This window comes from Pyrus communis, chromosome 7 (genome assembly GCF_041283825.1).
Source record: "Pyrus communis isolate YQ-2024b chromosome 7, ASM4128382v1, whole genome shotgun sequence".
In the NCBI taxonomy this organism is placed as follows: Eukaryota; Viridiplantae; Streptophyta; class Magnoliopsida; order Rosales; family Rosaceae; genus Pyrus; species Pyrus communis.
Genome location: NC_142571.1, coordinates 26,020,041 through 26,041,704, shown reverse-complemented (window position 1 = coordinate 26,041,704; position 21,664 = coordinate 26,020,041). Strand labels below are relative to the sequence as shown.

The window sequence follows — 21,664 nt, the reverse complement described above, 5'->3', positions numbered from 1 at the left end:
TTTAAAATATTTACACTAGTGGATATCACAAAATCTTATGTTATACTTAATGAAAGTATAAATAAACTCAAAGTCTTAGTGAATCTATTGTTTTGATGGGATACGCATTGTACGAAACTAGTTTCAACGATCCAACCGTCAAACTTGTTTGTATATGCTTCGAGATCGCATACACCAAAAATCTCAAAAAACAAACATTCAGATATCAAGTAACAAGACAAAACTTTTCGACTGCAACAAACAAAAAATCAAGATTTAACGGTTATTTTAACTCCGATTTTGATGATTTTTTATAGCTACACTCATTGATTCTATATGAATACAATGAACTAATTTGAACGTCAATTTAAAATATTTACACAAGTGGATATCACAAAATCTTATGTTATTCTTAATGAAAGTATAAATAAACTCAAAGTCGTAGTGAATCTATTGTTTTGATGGGATACGCATTGTACAGAACTAATTTAATGATCCAACCGTCAAACTTGTTTGTATATGCTTCGAGATCGCATACGCCAAAAATCGCAAAAAACAATATTCAGATATCAAGTAACGAGACAAACATTTTCGACGGCAATAAACGAAAAATCACGATTTAACGGTTATTTTAACTCCGATTTTGATGATACAGCTACACTCGTTGATCCTAATTTCAACGATCCAACCATCAAACTTGTTTGTCATTGTTGCATGTTGTGGTACGAAACTAGTTTCAACAATTTAACCGTCAAACTTGTTTGTATATGCTTGGAGATCGCATACGCCAAAAATAAACATTCAGATATCAAGTAACGGGACAAAACTTTTCGACGGCAATAAACGAAAAATCACGATTTAACGGTTATTTTAACTCCGATTTTGATGATTTTTTACAGCTACACTCATTGATCCTATATGAATACAATGAACTAATTCGATCGTCAATTTAAAATATTTTGCATTTGGTGGATATCACAAAATCTTATGTTATACTTAATGAAAGTATAAATAAACTCAAAGTCTTAGTGAATCTATAGTTTTGATGGGATACGCATTGTACGAAACTAGTTTCAACGATCCAACCATCAAACTTGTTTGTATATGCTTCGAGATCGCATACGCCAAAAATAAAAATTCAGATATCAAGTAACGGGACAAAAATTTTCGATGGCAATAAACGAAAAATCACGATTTAGCGGTTATTTTAACTCCGATTTTGATGATTTTTTACAGCTACACTTTTTTATCCTATATGAATACAATGAACTAATTCAATCGTCAATTTAAAATATTTACACAAGTGGATATTACAAAATCTTATGTTATACTTAATGAAAGTATAAATAAACTCAAAGTCTTAGTGAATCTATTATTTTGATGGGATACGCATTGTACAGAACTAATTTCAACGATCCAACCGTCAAACTTGTTTGTATATGCTTCGAGATTGCATACGCCAAAAATCGCAAAACAAACATTTAGATATCAAGTAACAGGACAAACCTTTTCGACAGTTATAAACGAAAAATCACGATTTAACGGTTATTTTAACTCCGATTTTGATGATTTTTTACAGCTACACTCCTTAACCCAATATGAATAACATGAACTAATTTGATTGTCAATTTAAAACATTTACACAAGTGGATACCCAAAAGAAAAAGGCAATACGAACCCCAAAAGAAAAGCAAAAGGGTCAAAAAAAAATGAAAAACACTTTGCACGACGTAGGTATGCCTGTGTCGCGCAAAACAGCTTTGCGCGATGAAGACCTACGTCGTGCAAAGTGTTTATTTATTATTATTTTTTTTTTTTGAAACCCTTTTGCTTATGAACTAATTCGACCATCGATTTAAAAAATTTACACAAGTGGATACCACAAAATCTTATGTTATACTTAATGAAAGTATAAATAAACTCCTAGTGTTAGTAAATCTATTGTTTTGATGGGATATGCATTGTACGAAACTAGTTTAGACGATCCAACCGTCAAACTTGTTTGTACATAATTCAAGATCGCATATGCCAAAAATTGCAACAAACAAACATTCAGAGATCAAGTAACGGGACAAAACTTTTCGACGGTTATAAACGAAAAATCATGATTTAACAGTAGTTTTAACTCTGATTTTGATGATTTTTTATAGCTACACTCCTTGATCCTATTTGAATACAATGAACTAATTCGATCATCAATTTAAAATATTTACACAAGTGGATACCACAAAATCTTATGTTATACGTAATGAAAGTATAAATAAACTCGAAGTGTTAATGAATTTATCGTTTTGATGGGAAACGCATTGCACGAAACTAGTTTCAACAATCTAACCGTCAAACTTGTTTGTATATGCTTTGAGATCGCATACGCCAAAAATCGCAAAAAATAAACATTCAGATATCAAGTAACGGGACAAACCTTTCTAACGGCTATAAACGAAAAATCACGATTTAACGGTTATTTTAACTCTGATTTTGATGATTTTTTACCACTACACTCCTTGATCCTATATGAATACAATGAACTAATTCGATCGTCAATTTAAAACATTTACACAAGTGGATACCACAAAAGAAAAAGGCAATGCAAAAACCCCAAAAGAAAAGTAAATTTTTTTTTTTTAATTTATGATAAATTTTATTATTTTTTTTTTTAACCCTTTTGCTTATGAACTAATTCGATCATCGATTTAAAACATTTACACAAGTGGATACCCCAAAATCTTATGTTATACTTAATGAAAGTATAAATAAACTTCGATTTTGATGATTTTTTACAGCTACAGTCCTTAATGCAATATGAATACAATGAACTAATTCGATTGTCAATTTAAAACATTTACACAAGTGGATACCACAAAAGAAAAAGGCAATGCAAGAACCCCAAAAGAAAAGCAAAAGAGTAAAAAAAAAAAAAAACAAAAAAAGCAAAACAAAAACACTTTGCGCGATGTAGGTATAACTGCGTCGCGCAAAACAGCTTTGTGTGATGAATACCTACGTCGTGCAAAGTTTATTTTATTTTATTTTTTGCTTATGAACTAATTCGATCATCGATTTAAAACATTTACACTGGTGGATACCACAAAATCTTATGTTATACTTAATGATATAAATAAACTTCAAGTGTTAGTGAATCTATTGTTTTGATGGGATATGCATTGTACAAAACTAGTTTAGACGATCCAACTGTCAAACTTGTTTGTACATAATTCGAGATCGCATACACCAAAAATTGCAACAAACAAACATTCAAAGATCAAGTAACGGAACAAAACTTTTCGACTATTATAAACAAAAAATCACGATTTAACGGTAGTTTTAACTCCAATTCTGATGGTTTTTTTACAGCTACACTCCTTGATCCTATTTGAATACAATGAACTAATTCGATCGTCAATTTACACTATTGGATACTACAAAATCTTATGTTATACTTAATGAAAGTATATGTAAACTCCAAGTCTTAGTGAATCTATTGTTTTGATGCGATACACATTATACAAAACTAGTTTCAACGATCCGACCGTCAAACTTGTTTATATATGCTTCGAGATCGCATACACCAAAAATCGCAAAAAATAAACATTCAGAGATTATGTAACGGGACAAACTTTTTCGATGGTTATAAATGAAAAATCACAATTTACCGGTAATTTTAACTTCGATTTTGATGATTTTTTACAGCTACACTCCTTGATCCTATATGAATACAATGAACTAATTCGATCTTCAATTTACAATATTTACACTATTGGATACCACAAAATCTTATGTTATATTTAATGAAAGTATAAATAAACTCCAAGTGTTAGTGAATATATTGTTTTGATGCGATATGCATTGTACAAAACTAGTTTCAACAATCAAACCGTCAAACTTGTTTATATATGTTTCGAGATCGCATACGCTAAAAATCGCAAAAAACAAACATTTAGATATCAAGTAACGAGACAAACCTTTTCGACAGTTATAAACGAAAAATCACGATTTAACGGTTATTTTAACTCTGATTTTGATGATTTTTTACATCTACACTCTTTAACCCAATATGAATACAATGAACTAATTCGATCGTCAATTTAAAACATTTACACAAGTAGATACCACAAAAGAAAAAGGCAATGCAAGAACCCCAAAAGAAAAGCAAAAGGGTAAAAATAAAAAAATAAAAAAAAAACACACACACTTTGCGCGACGTAGGTATGCCTGCGTCACACAAAATAACTTTGCGCGACGTAGGTGCACCTGCGTCGCACAAAGTTGGCAAAAAAGCCGTAAAGCATCTTGGTTTGGTGCCAAAATCTTGCTCGACGAAGACTGGTGTCGCTCAAAGCTGTTTTGCACGACGTAGGTGCACCTTTGTCGCGCAAAACTATTTTGCGCAACGCCAGTCTTCGTCGCGCAAAGTGTCGTTGTGCAAAGTATGTTTGCGCGACATTTTCTGTTTAGCGTCACGCAAACATACTTTACGCGACGAAATTTGCTGCGTCGTGCAAACATGTTTTTGTACTAGTGTATATATGCTCCGGTTAGAAAATGCGATTATGAGACAGAGGCTCAAGGCAAAAGCGTAGAAAAAATCCTATAAAGAGTTAGAGAAAACATAATTTACTTAGAGCTAATAGAATACTTAATACAAAATTAAATGCAGTAACATTCTAGTATTCATAACGTCGACAACACTTAATGATGGTTTGTGACTCTTGCATGTTGTGGTCTGAAATTGCCCCACTTGGAGAATTGACGTACCTTAACAAACTCCCGAAACAAAATTGCTAGTTGGTAGCAAACATGCAATTAATGTGTGCGGTCTATAGCCACTCACCTCATTGACATTGTGAGACAGAAATTCAGAAAAACGTTGTGATCGAACTTTGTTAAATGGTGATTGAGATCTCTGATGTTTAATATTATTTCGAACGAATATTAAACTGTTTCAACAATTTTCCATGCCAAAACAAAAGTCATCCAGAGCACTGACTTCAAAAGAGTACCCATATCCCACCACCATTATGATTTATGACCACAAGCGTAGCTATGGACAAAGATTTTGCCGTCAGTGCCGACTAATTTATGACCATGCCGACTCAACATATATTTCCAATTTTCCAGTCGCAGCTCTTAGGGTACTGCTGTGGAAAATGATGACTGACCTGCGCCTTTAATCACAAGTTAAATCAAACCAAAATAAACGTTCCGTATCACGACGAAACCCTAAAAAGAAAGAATCTTAATGCAAACTAATAAAATCGCCTTTAAGCAGATTGTCTTGGCCTGGCTTTTTTTGTGAAAAGAAGTGAAGGGTTAAATCACAAACCAGCTGGACAAAGGATCGATGCCTATAGGAAATTCTCCGATGCGTGTGAAAAGCATGCATTGCATGCAGATCCATGCATATCCATTGAAGCTAACAAAAAGTAGAGAACTTGCGTTGGAGTTATTATCTCGGTCTAAACCTTTCCCCTTTTTACAGGGATATGAGGAGATATCAGACAGCATCTTTTTGTTTCCCGTAGGGACAAAGTTTGACCTATTTTTCTAACTTAATCTTTTCACTTTAATTTATTCTTGAAGCTCCTAGTCTGTTTCACTGTGTTAGAAAAGAAAAGATCATGAAACTAAGCCGCTCAATAATGCAAGAGTAGCCATTAATGACTGGAATTGATTTGTAAATTTGGACATCCTAAACTTCAAACCTTTGAAGAAAAAAAAGAACCAAACCCTAATTTGGGTACGCATGTAACAGTACTACAAATTTGAACTGTTATTCAAATAAGAATCCAATCGTCTTCTATTGTCAAAGAGAATTCTTCTCTACTATCTTTTACTAGTCCTCATACTTGTATATTTTAGCTAATATATGTGTTAGTATAGGCGAATCCGGTTAGGATTATGTTGGGGTTTGATTATTCAATGTTTGTCATTGCTGTTTTCAATTTTCCCCATTGCCGGAATTTCCTGATCTTCGCTCCCACCTCCTCACTTTTGAGGCTCAAACTCGCCCTGAGAATTCCTCTCTCCTTGCGTTACAACAACTTTAAACCACTCATTCGAATAAGAATGTAATTTTCTTATATTGTCACTGTTCTTTTATCCTATACTTGTGTAATTTACCTAATAAGTAAAATAAAAGTTAAGCTGAAGGGATTCGTATTCCTCTCTCTCCCTATCATCTCTCCCATCTCCCATCTCCCATCTCTTTCAGTCTGAGAGAGTACGGCACGAAGCGATCACAGAGCATCTTTCAGGAAGAAATTAATAGGTCGGTGGTAGGTCATGATTTGACCATGGCGCATTTGCTCCTTTGGTAATGTCATGGTCATCATCGTATCAAGCACAGCCATGCATGACTTCTTGTACACACAGTACACCCAGCTACCCAACAATTTTACAGCTGACCCGATACCGCATATTTCTAATTTTGTTTTCTTACCATCGGAATGAGAAATTAATTTGTCCTTCAATGAACTAGCTAAAAGCCAGGCCAAAACATATAATCCAACTAGGAAAATGATTCTCATTGTCTTTTTTTCTGTTCTGATGCATTCTAAATTATGTTTATTTATGGCCATTATTTTCATTGACTTATTTTATCTTTAGGTTTGAAACAATAAAGTGCGAGGAGATCTATTCTCATTCAACTATGAAAATTTGTTGTTTTAATCAAAACTATGAAAATTTGTCTATCTATGAATACGTGTAGTTATGCAATTGCAACAAAACAAGATTAACTTTCACGAATAAGTTCTAATTGCAAAGTTGGTCTTATAAAAAGGTAAACATACGCACAATCTCATACTTGCTTTATGAATATATATATATATATATATATATATATATATTTTTTATCATGTTTAAGAATCATTATTCATACAAATAATTAAGGGTTCATGCCAACAAGTCTTTATAAAATTATAATTATACTCATATACCTATCCATACGATCCTATCCTTTCGTTTATGTAAGCAATTATCTCACTGCTACATATAATTATAGTAGTTAGCTAGGTTCAATACCCTTAATTATTGTTCAAGGGTCACACTTGCATCCCTTTTGAGATGGTCTCATTCTCCTACTAGCGAATAATGTAACTTCCTCGTAGAAATTTCATAATTGGAACCGTTCAATTTCTTAAGATTCATTTGAAGATCATTCCTACAAAAAATAATTTGAATCGGTGTTTGTTAGTCATTCAAATGTATATATATAAAAAAATCAACAGTGTAAGTATCGAGTAACATATTCATGATGAACCATCCATTTATTAATACATTTGGATGACTAATCGAACTCCGATTCGAATGGATGATCTTCAAATGAAAATTAAGAAATTAAACTATTCTTATTATAAAATTTCTACAGTGAATATAAGTTATTTGCAAGTGGGGAATGAGTTTATTAAAAAAAAAAAACACAAGTATTATCCTTTGGGGGCAGACTTATTTTGTTGTTAAATTATAATTATTATTTTTTTTTTAAGTCAAAGCATATGGGAAACATATTTATAGAACCAGGGAAAAAAAGAAAGTCAGAGGGCAGGTCACAAACAATAATACAATTCTTAAAAAATAAGATGGAAATCACATTATGTAATAGAGAAATGCTAGGAGGTCATATTTTTAGACTATATTTTGTGAATTATATGGTGTTACGATTGATGGATAGATCTACCTTTAATGTTTTAAACAATAAATCGAACCATTAATTATCATATCATGTGATTAACAAAATATGATTCAAGTAGATGGCCTTCTTGTGACATCCCACATCGTCCAGGGGAGTGATCCTTAAATGTATATTCCCATCTCTACCTAGCACGAGGCCTTTTGGGAGCTCACTGGCTTCGGGTTCCGTAGGAACTTCGAAGTTAAGCGAGAAGGGGGCTTGAGCAATCTCATGATGGGTGACCCACTGGGAAGTTGCTCGTGAGTTCCCAAAAACAAAACCGTGAGGGAACGGTAAGCCCAAAGCGGACAATATCGTGCTACGATGGTGGAGCGGCCCGGGAAGTGATCCGCCCCGGGCCGGGATGTGACAATTTGGTATCAGAGCCTAACCCTGGCCGTGGTGTGCCGACGAGGACGTCGGGCCCCTAAGGGGGGTGGATTGTGACATCCCACATCGTCCAGGGGAGTGATCCTTAAATGTATATTCACATCCCTACCTAACACGAGGCCTTTTGGGAGCTCACTGGCTTCGGGTTCCGTAGGAACTCCGAAGTTAAGCGAGAAGGGGGCTTGAGCAATCCCATGATGGGTGACCCACTGGGAAGTTGCTCGTGAGTTCCCAAAAACAAAACCGTGAAGGAATGGTAAGCAGACAATATTGTGCTACGGTGGTGGAGCGGGCTCGGGAAGTGATCCGCCCTGGGCCGGGATGTGACACTTCTTATCAACACATGAAGGGATGATATTGATGACTTTATTGAACAAGATGACATGGACCACATGGCTAGATGCATTTCCACAAATTGTTTATAAGATTGGATTCACTAATAAAAGGCAGAAATAGATTACGAATTTGTTTAAACAAGATCCGATCATCCACCATCTGTTCATAATAATCAAATTGTAGATATGGAATCTTTTTCTCTTTTTTTTAAAAAAAAATTAAGATCACAAAGTAAGTATCACTCCAACATTGCTATCATGGGAAGTGATTAAGTGATAATTTCATTAATAAAAAGAAAAATACAATATATCAAAAAGAGCACGAGCCTAATTATGACAACGAAAGAAAGCCATAAAAACAAACAAACTAAATAACAATTATAAAAAATAAAAATAAAAAACCTATAAAAAAAACTGTAGCTTGAAAGACCCACATAAAGTCGATGATAATTCGGCATATAACATCAGGAGAAATAGAAGAGGTGTCATTATTTGCTAGGGCATCGACAATTTGATTATCTTTCATATAAATATGAGAAGACTGAAAATAAACTTGGAAAATTCGATTCAAATAATTCTTCCACTTCACCTGATCAACTGCCAAGGCACCAATTTTAGAGAATGCAAGAAATCAATAATAGAAGCATAATTAACTTTCAAAGAAATAAACTTCTGGTCCCTATAAATAGAATCCTAATAATTACTGGGGTAGGCATGCATTACCTCCTTCCTTTAGTTTCCTAAACTTCGAAATTTATTTTAATTTTAATGAGTAATGCTAGGGAACATCACATGCTATAAGTGATGCATAAAATCAACATTCAATGAGATAAATTTATTAATTATTATAGCATATACATATCACTTGTCACATCAGATAGTACATAAACTTGGTACAGAAATATAGTCCCCCTAAAATTTCCCTATTCAATCTATATGACTTTCCGTGGACATCTCATGGCATCTCTCATCAATGGGATAAGCACACTGCCCGTACTAATTCATAATATTGTAAAAGGAAAATACTTGTGACCATATAATGTTCATTTCCTTGTCAACTCAATTATGATTTTTTTTCTTATCTTATCGTATTTTTATAATACATAAAATAGGAGATCATTTAATTATTTCTATTTAAATAAATGAAGTTTCGAGTTCGTATACTCGATGAATTAAGCCCTATTTAGCTTGTAGGTGACTGTTTCTAAAGGGAGACTAAATAAACTTTCTGTCTCCAACTTTATGTGCATATCCAAGCAAGTATATGTTCTGCATGACCAATTTAAACCAAAAGGAGAGTGACAATCGACCAACGGAGGAGACGAGCACAAAACTAACGGCATCCTCCACATAAGATGCATTGGCATCAATGCCAAATCTACAGCTGACTTCATCAACTTTTTTTCATGTAGTCCATATCTGAGGACGAATTTCTAAAAGGGAAACCCGAGGAATTAGGGCGCTTTCTTTAAGGTTCATCAAACTTGGAGAACATCCTCTAAAGCAAGCCTATGTCAGAAGATATATGACACAGAAAAAGCTTAAGTACATATTTGAATTGTATCTAAATAAGATTCTAGGCTCTAGCCAGTGAGCTTCATTTAGCTTTTCAAGAGAATAATTCAAGGCACATTTTTCGTTTCAATTTGTTTTCCATAGAGTAGTCCGTGATCTTGTTTCAAATTTACTCCAACTAAACAAAGAAAAGAAAATCTGCGGTAATAATGTGTAGACTGTTGAGTAAGAATAGACTCGATGTAATCTAGTAAGAAAGTCAATTATATATGTGAACTTTTAGTACTTTGGTCAATTAGAATGCTTATAATCTGGTAAGAAAGTCAATTATATATGTGATAGGCACAATGCTTTCTATTGATGCCCTCTAAATTAATGCTTAGTTTACATTTAATAGTACTTAAATCCCAGGTTTAAAATATATTGAAATGTATTATAAAAAAAAAAATATATATATATATATATATATATATATTGAAATGTAGTAGCTTTGCTTTACATAAACAATTGAAGAACGAAATGATAGCTACACAAACACATTATTCCTGTGCATGTGCAGCGTCCGTATTGTTTTCCAACTTAATTGAGCAATTTACTAACCAATTAAAACTGAAATGGGAATCCTCATGTGAGTGTGATGCTCATCATTCTATTTATTACTGAATGCATTTAAATTTTGAGACCTATGTAGTAGATAAACACAAATCTCAAAATTTAAACTCATTCAATAATAATAATTACCATCACTTAAGAATGGTGAGCATTACCACCAGTTAAGAGTGGTGACTAATGAGTAATACCACCACTTCAGGGTAATCAGCAAAAATGCCCCATGAATGATTCACAATCTCAAAGTTTAAACACATCCCAATAATAATAAGTAAAGTGATGAGCATTACTATAAACTTGAGGTAAATGAGCCAAAATACACCCTGAAGGCTGAATAAATAACAAATCATTTTCATTCTACAAACACTAATACATAGTGAACAAAGAATATGTGCACCTTTCTCATTGTCTCACTTTTAGTTGGCAGATAAGTTAATAAATTCAAATATATATATATATATATATATATATATTTTTTTTTTTTATGTGGAAAATAAATAATTATAATTATAATAGATAAAGTTGACAATGTGTAGTTTGGGACATAATATGTGTTATAACTGAATAATTCACTATATTTAACACATAAAATTATTGTATTACGCGACTAATCTATTTTCGAATACAATCCTTAAAGTATTAGCCAAGTTTGCCCGTCTCGCATGGTTTTCACCCGCACTAAAATATGTTCGATACAATACTTTGTCTTTTGGAAATCATATCCACCATAAAATGATAAAGAGAATGAGAGAAATAATCCTAAAATTGCCTTATAATTATAGACCCCACCCCAAAAGCCAAAAGTCCCCAAAAGGCCAGATTTCATCTTGATGTCCAACCACACAAAGCAGGTTTTACGTAATATTGGTATATGATTGTATCAATATCTTTTTGCATAAGATAACGCAGACATGAAGTAGACAGATATCAGTCTCCACGTCCATCAGTTCCCTCCACCTCCCAAAATATTATTTAAAACACCTAGTTGTTATAACTAAATTCTAACATACATTAGCGAATAATCGGAACACCACACAAACTAATACATGTCTAAACGTGCGCATAATTCATCTAAACCTAATCATAATTAAGATTTTAGTTAGGATTTATGTATATTAAGTCAAGTAATAATCTAATAATACCAAATTCAAGTATATTAGTTTAATTAGAGATTCTTCACAAAAAAAAGCTCATAAAACTCTATTTTCCAATAAAGCATTTGTAACGTCGTTCACGGACGCAACTGTTATTGTACCTACTTCTGTCTGGTACTATTGGTGAGATATACTTCTGCAATTCGATCTGTACGGGTTTAATAATATTAGAGAAAGGTTAAATAAATTCTTTTAAAGTGAGACTTTTTATAAATTCTCTATCACCTCATATTTAAAGCTAATTTTCATACAAACACAAAAAATATGAGGTGACATAGAATTCCATGAAGAGTTCCACTTTTAAAAGAGTATTCTTAGTATTTCTCATAATACCATCACACAAATTGGGATAATTCTAAATAGACCAAATTTTAAAACTCAATAATATGTCATCAATAAAAAAATAAATATGTTAATTAATATTTAAATAACAATCTAATCAGATTATTTAATTTACAAATTTTAATTTAAAAACTTAAGTCTCTCAATCATTGACTACACTTGTTAAAGTATTTGATTAAGTGATTAGTTGGAAAATGTCATCTTTATCAGTCCCTCAGTAGGAGAGAGAGCTATCAGTCTGAGGGAACAATAGTTTTTTGTTTTTATATTCATTTTTTTTTGTAAAGCATACCCAGAGAATCTTGCGCAAATCTTTCACAGTAACAAAACAGCAAACACACACATGGCCCTGGGTTGCTTAAACATTCACCAAATTCCTTTCTGTCTCTTATATATTCATACATTGCTCATCTGAAAAAAGCAAATCCACAAGCCCTAAATCCTCTACCCCTCACATTACCAAAAATAAACAAAACTCACGGTTTAATTAAATTCTTCATTTATTTGATTGTTATACTTGAGGATATGGGAAGCTCTCTCCGTGTAAAGGAGGCCGTGGTCGTCACGCCCTCCGATCCCACCCCGACTTGCGTTCTCAACCTCTCCGCCGTCGACTCGCAGCTCTTCCTCCGCTTCACCATTGAGTACCTCTTGGTCTACACTCCTTGCCCGGGACTGAATCAGGCCTCGACCGCGTCGCGAGTCAAGGCTGCACTGGCTCACGCTTTGGTGCCTTACTACCCTCTAGCAGGCAGAGTGCGCCCCAAGCCCGATGGCTCCAGTCTTCAAGTGGTCTGTCGGGCTCAGGGTGCAGTTTTCATCGAAGCTGTCTCCTACAATGTCGCAGTCTCTGATTTTGAGCGTGCTCCGCGCTACGTCGCCGAGTGGAGGAAGCTATTGTCGCTCCAAGTCGCCGACGTACTTAAAGGGGCCCCGCCGCTCGTTGTCCAACTAACGTGGCTTAAAGATGGAGCGGCGGCACTTGGCGTTGGATTCAACCACTGCGTCTGCGACGGGATCGGAAGCGCGGAATTTCTCAACTCGTTTGCCGAGCTGGCAACCGGGAAGCGCGGGTTCACTAGTGAGTTCAAACCCAAGCCCATATGGGATCGCCACCTTCTGGACCCACAACCTGCATTAAATCCACGTCATCATCGAGTAACCAACGCGGCGAGTCATCCCGAGTACAGCAAGGTCCCGGACGTTTCCGGCTTCGTGACTCGGTTCGCCAACGAAAGACTCACCCCCACCTCGATCACATTCCATAAAAAATATTTAATTGAGCTTAAAAAACTCGCTGCGTCAACGAGTCGACTCAGTATCGAGTCATCATCGTCGTACACATCCTTTGAGGTCCTATCCGGTCACGTATGGCGGAGTTGGGCTCGAGCATTGAATCTCCCACCAAACCAAACCCTAAAGATTTTATTCAGCGTGAACGTACGTGACCGAGTCAGGCCGAGTCTACCCGACGGATACTACGGGAACGCGTTCGTGCTGGGGTGCGCGCAATGCAGCGCGAGGGAACTGGCGGAGAAGGGTCTGTGGCACGCGGCGGAGCTGGTGAAGCGCGCAAAGGAGAGGGTGGGGGAGGAGCACGTGCGGAGGGTGGTGGAGTCGGTAAGCGGGGAGGGGGGAAGGGCTTGTCCGGACTCGGTGGGGGTGCTGATCGTGTCGCAGTGGTCGAGGCTGGGCCTGGAGAGGGTTGACTTTGGGATGGGGAAGCCGGTGCACGTTGGTCCCATATGCAGCGATAGGTACTGCCTGTTTCTGCCAGCTGGACATTCTGACGGTGGTGATGATGATCGGGGGGAATCTGTGAAGGTGATGGTGGCGGTCCCCACAAGTGCAGTTGAAAAGTACGAGATGCTGGTCAAGAGTCCTTACTCATGAGGACCAGTAGAACTCGATTCCCTCTCTTTCTTTTGCTCACCTCACTGCCGTTGACTTTGTATAGTTTTTTTTTACTTGTATAATCCGAAATGCATGCAATCAAAGTGGTAAATTGTAATCTGCGATGAGAACCGTTGGATCCAATCCATGTCGATGCTAAAGGTATTAACATACACGTTGAAGTTTTGAACAACATATTTAAATAAAAGATTACTCGCTTAGATGGTTGTATGAATTTGGACTACATAGAGGAGGACTTTTTTGATAATAATTTCCATTTTATTTTAGTGTTTGAGATCATGTGGGAAGTATATAAGGAAAACAACTTAAAATAAAGATGAAGGAATGAAAACAAAATCTTGAAAGTGAAAAGAATTGAACATAGATTTTTGTTTTTAGTTTTCATTTTTTGAATCTTGCAATATATCTCTCTACCATTATGCATTCGCACTTCTTCATCCCTCGTTTTCTTCTGTTTCTTCCCCCTATATCACGAACATCAAATATCATAAAAAATAAAAAATAAATAGTTATCAAACCGACAATAATTAAATGCGTTTTCTTCTTTCATCAAATTGGCACCTAAATAATTTGTCAGGCAAGGTGCTTTTGCAAAGACCGAAAGGCTAAAAGATGTAGAAAAGAGAAACATGTTAGATGTTTTATTTTAAACTACTCTAATTAAAAAAATGCGATTCAAAGTTGGATGAGAAGCAGCAAACACAATCTGTTATCTCAGATGAAGTGGCAGTGTTATAACGTTTCTCAAGAGTACAAATAGAATTGAGTGAGCTTTAACCTATTTGGGCTTTTGTTTGATTCGAATTCTGCGTTCCAATCCTTCTAAATTCCAAGGCCCAATGCCTTGTCCTTGCATGAGTATGAGAACTCAGCTCACTACTACTCTTTTTAGCAATAAAGCCCATATTTGAACTTTTTCACAGTTCTTAAGAGTATGGGAGTAGCAGTTTTTCTCTCCTGCGCATGAGCTGATGCGATAAAATTTTGGCCTTCCACTCTTGTAAATGAAAATGAGTGGCTGTGATGTGGTTTGGGAAAAAAAAATTGCAACAAAGATTGAAAAAACCGAAAGTGGAAGGCCGAGATTTCATCGCGTCAGTTCATGCGCATATAATCCACGCAGGAGGAGAAAAACTGATTGGAGTTGATGTCTTTTTCTGTGTGCGTTCAAATGGGGTTGATGGTTTCTAACATAGAAATGATAAACACGCATCCTTTTTAGCCTTTTACACATATTTGTTTAATTATGGTGGTTATTTTCATTTGATTTATTCAACCCGATAGTATAAACAAAGAAGAATGAGTGAGAGGCTAAAATGGGTGCGAGAACATCATTTCCCTTTCTAATATTACAAAAGGCTAATGGCTCATTATTTAGCATATATTTAGATGCCACGTCAGAAGTATATTAGCATGTGTTTGTTAGTTAAGCGTAGCTTAGGAGTTAAGCGTGACTGTAAAAGGGCATATAAGTCCCATTCTCTCCCATTATTCTGTAACCAACATTTGTGACACTGACTGAGAATGCCAAATACTCATGGGTGTACTTTGAGGCTGGTTGGTAGAGATGAGATATAAACCCCAATAAGCTCCTCCAGTCGGAGCAAAAATTAACACTTTGGATTCCGAACATTCTATCTAGAGGTGCAAACCGTGAAGCTGAAACAAGCAAAAGGTTTTTAAGTGCCTCTATACTTCATATTTTATTTTTAAGAAATGATACCTATATATATCTTTATAAACAATGACAACACCTTATAGAAAATGCTTATTTCATCTGTTTGGATGGATGCCTTTTAGATCATGTTTCAGTGTACGTGGCCTGGGATGTGTGTTGAATGCATCGTGTTGAATTGGTTCAAAAATTCCAATCCCTTTACAATGAGTATGATCAAAGAAAAGTACAAGGTTCAGTGTCTTTCCTTTTTTTTTTACCAATAAAATACAGTGTGAATAACTCAATCTTTGTACGTAAATGATAAACTGTTTGTTTACTAGGTAAACTAAACTACGATCACAATGGCTGCTGTGAGATCTCATGGACGATGGATTACCTGTTTTGTTTGTACATATTTGTCTTGCAACAAGGAAAAGATAAAATTTTGAAATTAATATAAGAAATCGCGTTGAGCGATAGAGGTTGTGGCTCGGATTTTGAACAGCTCCCCTCCGTGCGTTGCTTACAGCAACAAAAAGAATGTGTTATCCAAATATCTTATTTTACTTCTCACATATTCTTTGTTAATTTCTGTCCATTAATCCTTTTTAATTCATTCAATCCGACGACTGAAAATTAGAAAGATATGTGAGAAATAAAAAAAAAAGATGTGTGAATATCACATCTTTACAAAAATGCTGATCAAATATTCCAAGAGTTGTCCAGACTGAAGTGGAGAACAAGCAAAGGTAAAAAAGTCACCTAATATTTATATAAAATATTGATTATATGTTGTTTTTGCGGAGAGATAGGGCATCGTATCAGAAGACAGAAATTGCTGCTGCCACTGCCTTTTGGAGTTCCAAGGCGTTAGTTGGCCACCACATGCTTACTGCTGCTAACATTTTCTGCACTTCCTCTGGTCTTCAGACACGTCACTCCTGCATGCAAATCCGTCTCCCACGTCATCATCGTCATCTTCCTCATCGAGTATTTACCAACAATTCTCTTCACACTTTCTTTATACCAGTAGACGTGCACCACTTCCAGTTACACAAATAATTTTTTATACTAAGATTTACATTATATAATATAAATGACGAGACAATGATAACGTAACAAATTACCCAATAATAACACACCTTAAATTAACATCTAGAAGTGAGCATTCACCAACATTTCTCTCCACACTTTCTTTATACCAGCAGACGTACAACACTTTTAGTTACACAAATAATTTTTCATAATAAGATTTATATTATACTGAAAATTTGATATTACCCCTTGAAACTATATTTTCCTATACTAAAACCTATTTCCTTTTGTTTTCTTGAGTAAATCTCATTGACCAACCTCTAACTAAACAAATTCTTTAATTAAGTTTGACTTTTCAAATTGTCTATTTTTCGAATGCCTAAACCACCCCTATTAATACTTGAATAAGATTTTTGGATCAATTACTTGTATATTGACACACCCCGACCGAGATCGGGGCATGCTGGCCGTCATGTAGAAGTGACGTAACCATGTGCACAGTGCGGAAGCTAATAAATAATAATAAAAGTACGAATAAATAAAAACCAGCTCTACACAAAGTAAGAACATACATGTGCAAGCGTAAGTGTGAAAATAAAGTTCAGAGCACGAAGACCTAATGCAGTCCGGGAGAAACAACACTACATAAACACACCCAAAGGTGGTCCTACACTGGTGATAATCTGTCAGATATGCCGGGAAAATCCTCTAGGGAGCCACCACAAGTGCTAGCCAACTAGAACCTGGAGGGGCGCAAAACAGAAAGCGTGAGTGGGCAAAAACAAAGCTTTTCAAAAACCATTTCATAAACAAAGTTCTAACCCCTCGCCGTAAAACCTGTATACTTCCCAGAAAATAGAATATACATATATATATATATATATATAGTTATAAGTCATGCTCAGAAATATGTCATGCCAAATGTCTCGAAATAAAATGCAAGTACTCAGGTAACGCCAAAACAATGTCATGTAATCTGTCAGCCGGAGTCACCTAACGTGACCTGTACGGCTGAATATAGAGCTTAAATCTCCATCTCACTAACTATACCTGCACACGAGTCAGAACCACCTAAAGTGGTCTGTACGACAGGACTGGGTGTATAATAAGTACACTCAAGTGCTACGATCACGTAAAGGCTGGGAGAATAATCGCGGGTCACCTACGAGTCGGAACCACCTAAAGTGGTCTGTACGACAGGACTGTGCACCTAACTTGGATCCAAGATGAGCGTGTGGTGCGGGAGGTGAACATCACGTGAAGGACTGTGTCTAACTCTGGGCGGGAGCACTAACACCGGGGGTGCAGGTTATGAGCTCTCCATGCATCTCAAATCACTACTGAACATAAACATAAATCAACTCACCTGGCACTTACCTGTGCGTCCGCAGCACCAAACATATATACATATGCGACTAATAATGCATAATTAAATGAGCGAACATAATGCATGACATATAAACGTATAAACGTTTCATCTCACTTTCTGGGAAAAACATAAGTATATAGGTATATACGGAAAACCAAAAGCCCACTCACTGGTATGTAGAAAGGTCGTAACCCCTTGCCTCGAGTGACCGCGCTCGTCCTCGGGATAGGTCTCACCTATATGCGAAACAACTATAAAAACATTAATTTTAAAGCACATAACCAACCTTACGAAATAACTTCTCATACAAAGCTCAAATGAGGTGTATGAATACACCAACGTGATCTACTCAACCTCATGAACATCCCCATATTTTTAGAAAAATTTTCCGACGCCGCACGCGCCCCCACGAGTCGGCCAAGGCACGGCCACACGTGCCGCCCACGCGCAGACACATGCCTGGCACACTGACGGCGTTAGTTAACGCCGTCAGGAATATTCCGTTAAATCTAACTAATGCCGTTAACGCCGTTAGGAATATTACATCCAAACTGACGGTATATTACGTCATCTTCTCCGGCCAAACTCTGGCGCCGTAAAACCGGGAAATTTTTAAAACTTTGTATCTTCTTCGTTTTTCAACCAAATTTCACAAAATTGGTACCAAAATAAAGCTTACAACAAGAGGAACAAATCCATACCACTTTCAAGCACTAAAACCCACGGAATCTCGCCGGGAAAACACCACTAACTCCGGCCAAACTTGTAACTCACGATCCCGACGTCCAAAACCTTTAAACGAACCACCCCGAGCCTCCTAAGGACCTCACCAAGCTTCCTACAAGCTTGAAATTCCCAAAAACACAAGAATTAACGTGTGCATGGACAGTGACCAAATCGGGGGATCCCGAGTTCGACGTGAAAACGAAGGTATCCTTACCTGAAATGGGTATGGTTGAACTCCTAAGGACCTCACGAGCACGAATATGTAATTTGTTTCCTCGATCTGTGAAGGTTTCAATGGTTTTGGGTGTCGTCCGTACAAAAAGAATAGGAAGGAAGAGAGAGAGAGCTCGGGACAGGGCAGAGGGAATAGGGGAGAGGGGTGATGATGATGATGGATGTGTGGCTGGGATGCAACCAACCAAAAACCCAAAACAACCACACAAACAACAATTATCCATTAGGGGCAAAACCGTCATTTCACTTCTACGGTACGAAAAGTCTGGGACGGGCTGTCACATATATCCATTTAATTAATTTTATATATTTTACAAAATAATTCATGCCATTCATTGTATGTTCAATGTACTAACTCTCAAATTGTTATAACGTGCCGATTGAAAAATAATAGTACTAATTTCATAATTTTGTGCATTAAATATATAAGTTAATTTACCTACAAACACAACAATAAACATAAAACAGCTTCGATTAATACTCCAATTCCTAATACATAAAACAAAAGCTATATGTTCCGCTCAGTTTTTACCTACAAAATAGTCTAATTTACCTATTCCATCAAACCAAAATTTAAAGGGTCTAATTTACTTCCAAAATGGTCTAATTTACCTACATAATTTATGTGCATTAGATTAAAAGTTTATTTAATTGCCAACAAGCACAAACCCACAACATTCGAACATTATCTAATATCACTAATTGTTTTTTTTGGAATAGGTAAATTAATTTAAATGTGTAAATTAGTATAATATTAATAAGTAGGTAAATTAGTATAATATTTGTATTAGGCAATTACATGATTCAAAATGCAGGTAAATTAGTATAATATTTTATAAGTAGGTAAATTAATTTGTACGTAGGTAATTACATGATTCAAACAATATTATTTTTTTGCATACAAGATATGTTTTTTTTTTTTTTAAATTTGGTAAATTAATTTATATATGTTGCCAATATTTATGATACAAGAAAGGTAAAATATTCATATGGATTTAATTGCACATCATAATTAGGATGAGTAATAACATTTATTGACCAAATTAGGATTTTGTGGCATAAGTTGTAAATGTATTGTAATAGTTGGTCATATATTTGTCTACATGACAGTCTATTCAAAATTTGAGTTTTATTTGAATATTTAAATTTAGGTGGGTTTTTATTTGAAAAAAAAGAATTTCAAGGGCCTATATCTAAATAACCCTATATTATATGATAGAAATAACGAGACGACGATAACACAACAATCATCTAATAATAACACACATTAAATTAACATCAAGAAGTGATCATTTTCGATAATTGTGTCATCAAAGTAAACGTATTGATCTTGCAGTCATTGCAAGCGAAGATATAGCATAAGGGATGGATGTGGTTCAGTTGGTTGCGTTAAGTATAAATCGTGCGTCACTTCCATTTCTTTTAATCCCAAATTATAATCGAACCATAATGCCTTAGAACTAATTATACATGCTCTCCAACACTATAGGTTTGCTATTGACGTGCACTCGTTACCAATGTAAGTTTCAGCGTCTCCCACTTCGATTCCCGCCTCGTTAGCATCTCCGATCCGAGATAAGAGATTACTCCGTCAGGAATATCAGCAAAAATTAAAAACAATAACATATATAAAAAAACCATAATCGAATTGTCAACTTCATAACTTTTTTTTCTTTGGACAATAGTATCTACACTACGGGGTGGGGGAGTGGGGTTAAGTTTTACAATGGCTTGCCATGATAAGGTGATTCAACTTCACTTTTAGTGAGAATCAAATTTAAGACCTCTTATTTACAAGTGAAAAAGAATATCACCAGATTGTAGTATTAAATGGCTCATAACTTCAATTTATAGTCTCGTAATTTCACAAATACTTATCTGATAACTCAACTCAAATCTCAAATTTTCAATCCCATAATTTCAAGACGTTTAATAAGATAGTAAGATACATAATATTTTTCAAATAATACCACTAGTATTATGTATTATTTTATCTCTACTAATTAATAAAACACTCATTGTCAACCAAAATTCTATGAAATTATCAGTTTAACCTTCTAATTAAAACAGAACATGAATAAAAAATATGAGGCAGAAATGTAATTTCACACAACCAAAATTTGCTTTTTTTTTTCAAAGTCTCACCTACGTGTAATCCTAACATGTCTCTAATTAAAAAAATAATAATAAAAAAAAACTTTACACTCTCACATTCTCTATTACTCTCTTCCTCTCTCCTTCAATTTCAAAAACAAAAACAAAAAAACACCATATGCTATCTTATTGTAAGCAATTTTGTTGGGTTAAACCCCTGTAAATAAAATAAAAACTTCATACCAAAAGAATCTTTCGTTTGATTTTGTTTGGGTTTATAAATCAAGTGGTTTGGTTTGAATGGTTTTCTGGTTTGTTTACCTAACATTGTACTATACATTGTGGACGCATTACATTTTTGGTGAGAAACTTTATCTATGAATTAATTTTTTATTTTTTTTAGTACATGTTGACTCTAAAAACTATTTAGTCAAATGTGGCGTGCAGGTCGAGTAACTAATGAGCTAACTACGTCATTCGGTTATGTGCGGGGCATGCCAACTCGACGGCCGAGCTCGTCCAGGGAGTAAAATGTGTTGATGTTGCGTTAAGAGCGTTGCTGGCTTCTTAATCTTGTGATTGCCGCTAAGGAAGGAACACGTCTCGGCTTTCAGATTCTAGAGCCTGAAGACAAGGCTG

At 35.4% G+C, this 21,664-nt stretch overlaps 1 protein-coding gene across 1 annotated transcript; it reads left to right on the top strand.

Annotated features, from left to right (window-relative positions):
* The first annotated feature begins 12,236 nt into the window (after window positions 1-12,236).
* On the top strand, window positions 12,237-14,124 carry LOC137734862 (alcohol acyltransferase 9-like). Its single transcript, XM_068474171.2, has one exon. It carries the CDS (start codon window positions 12,522-12,524, stop codon window positions 13,887-13,889), a length of 1,368 nt encoding a protein of 455 aa, XP_068330272.2. The 5' UTR covers window positions 12,237-12,521; the 3' UTR covers window positions 13,890-14,124.
* The last annotated feature ends 7,540 nt before the right edge of the window (window positions 14,125-21,664 follow it).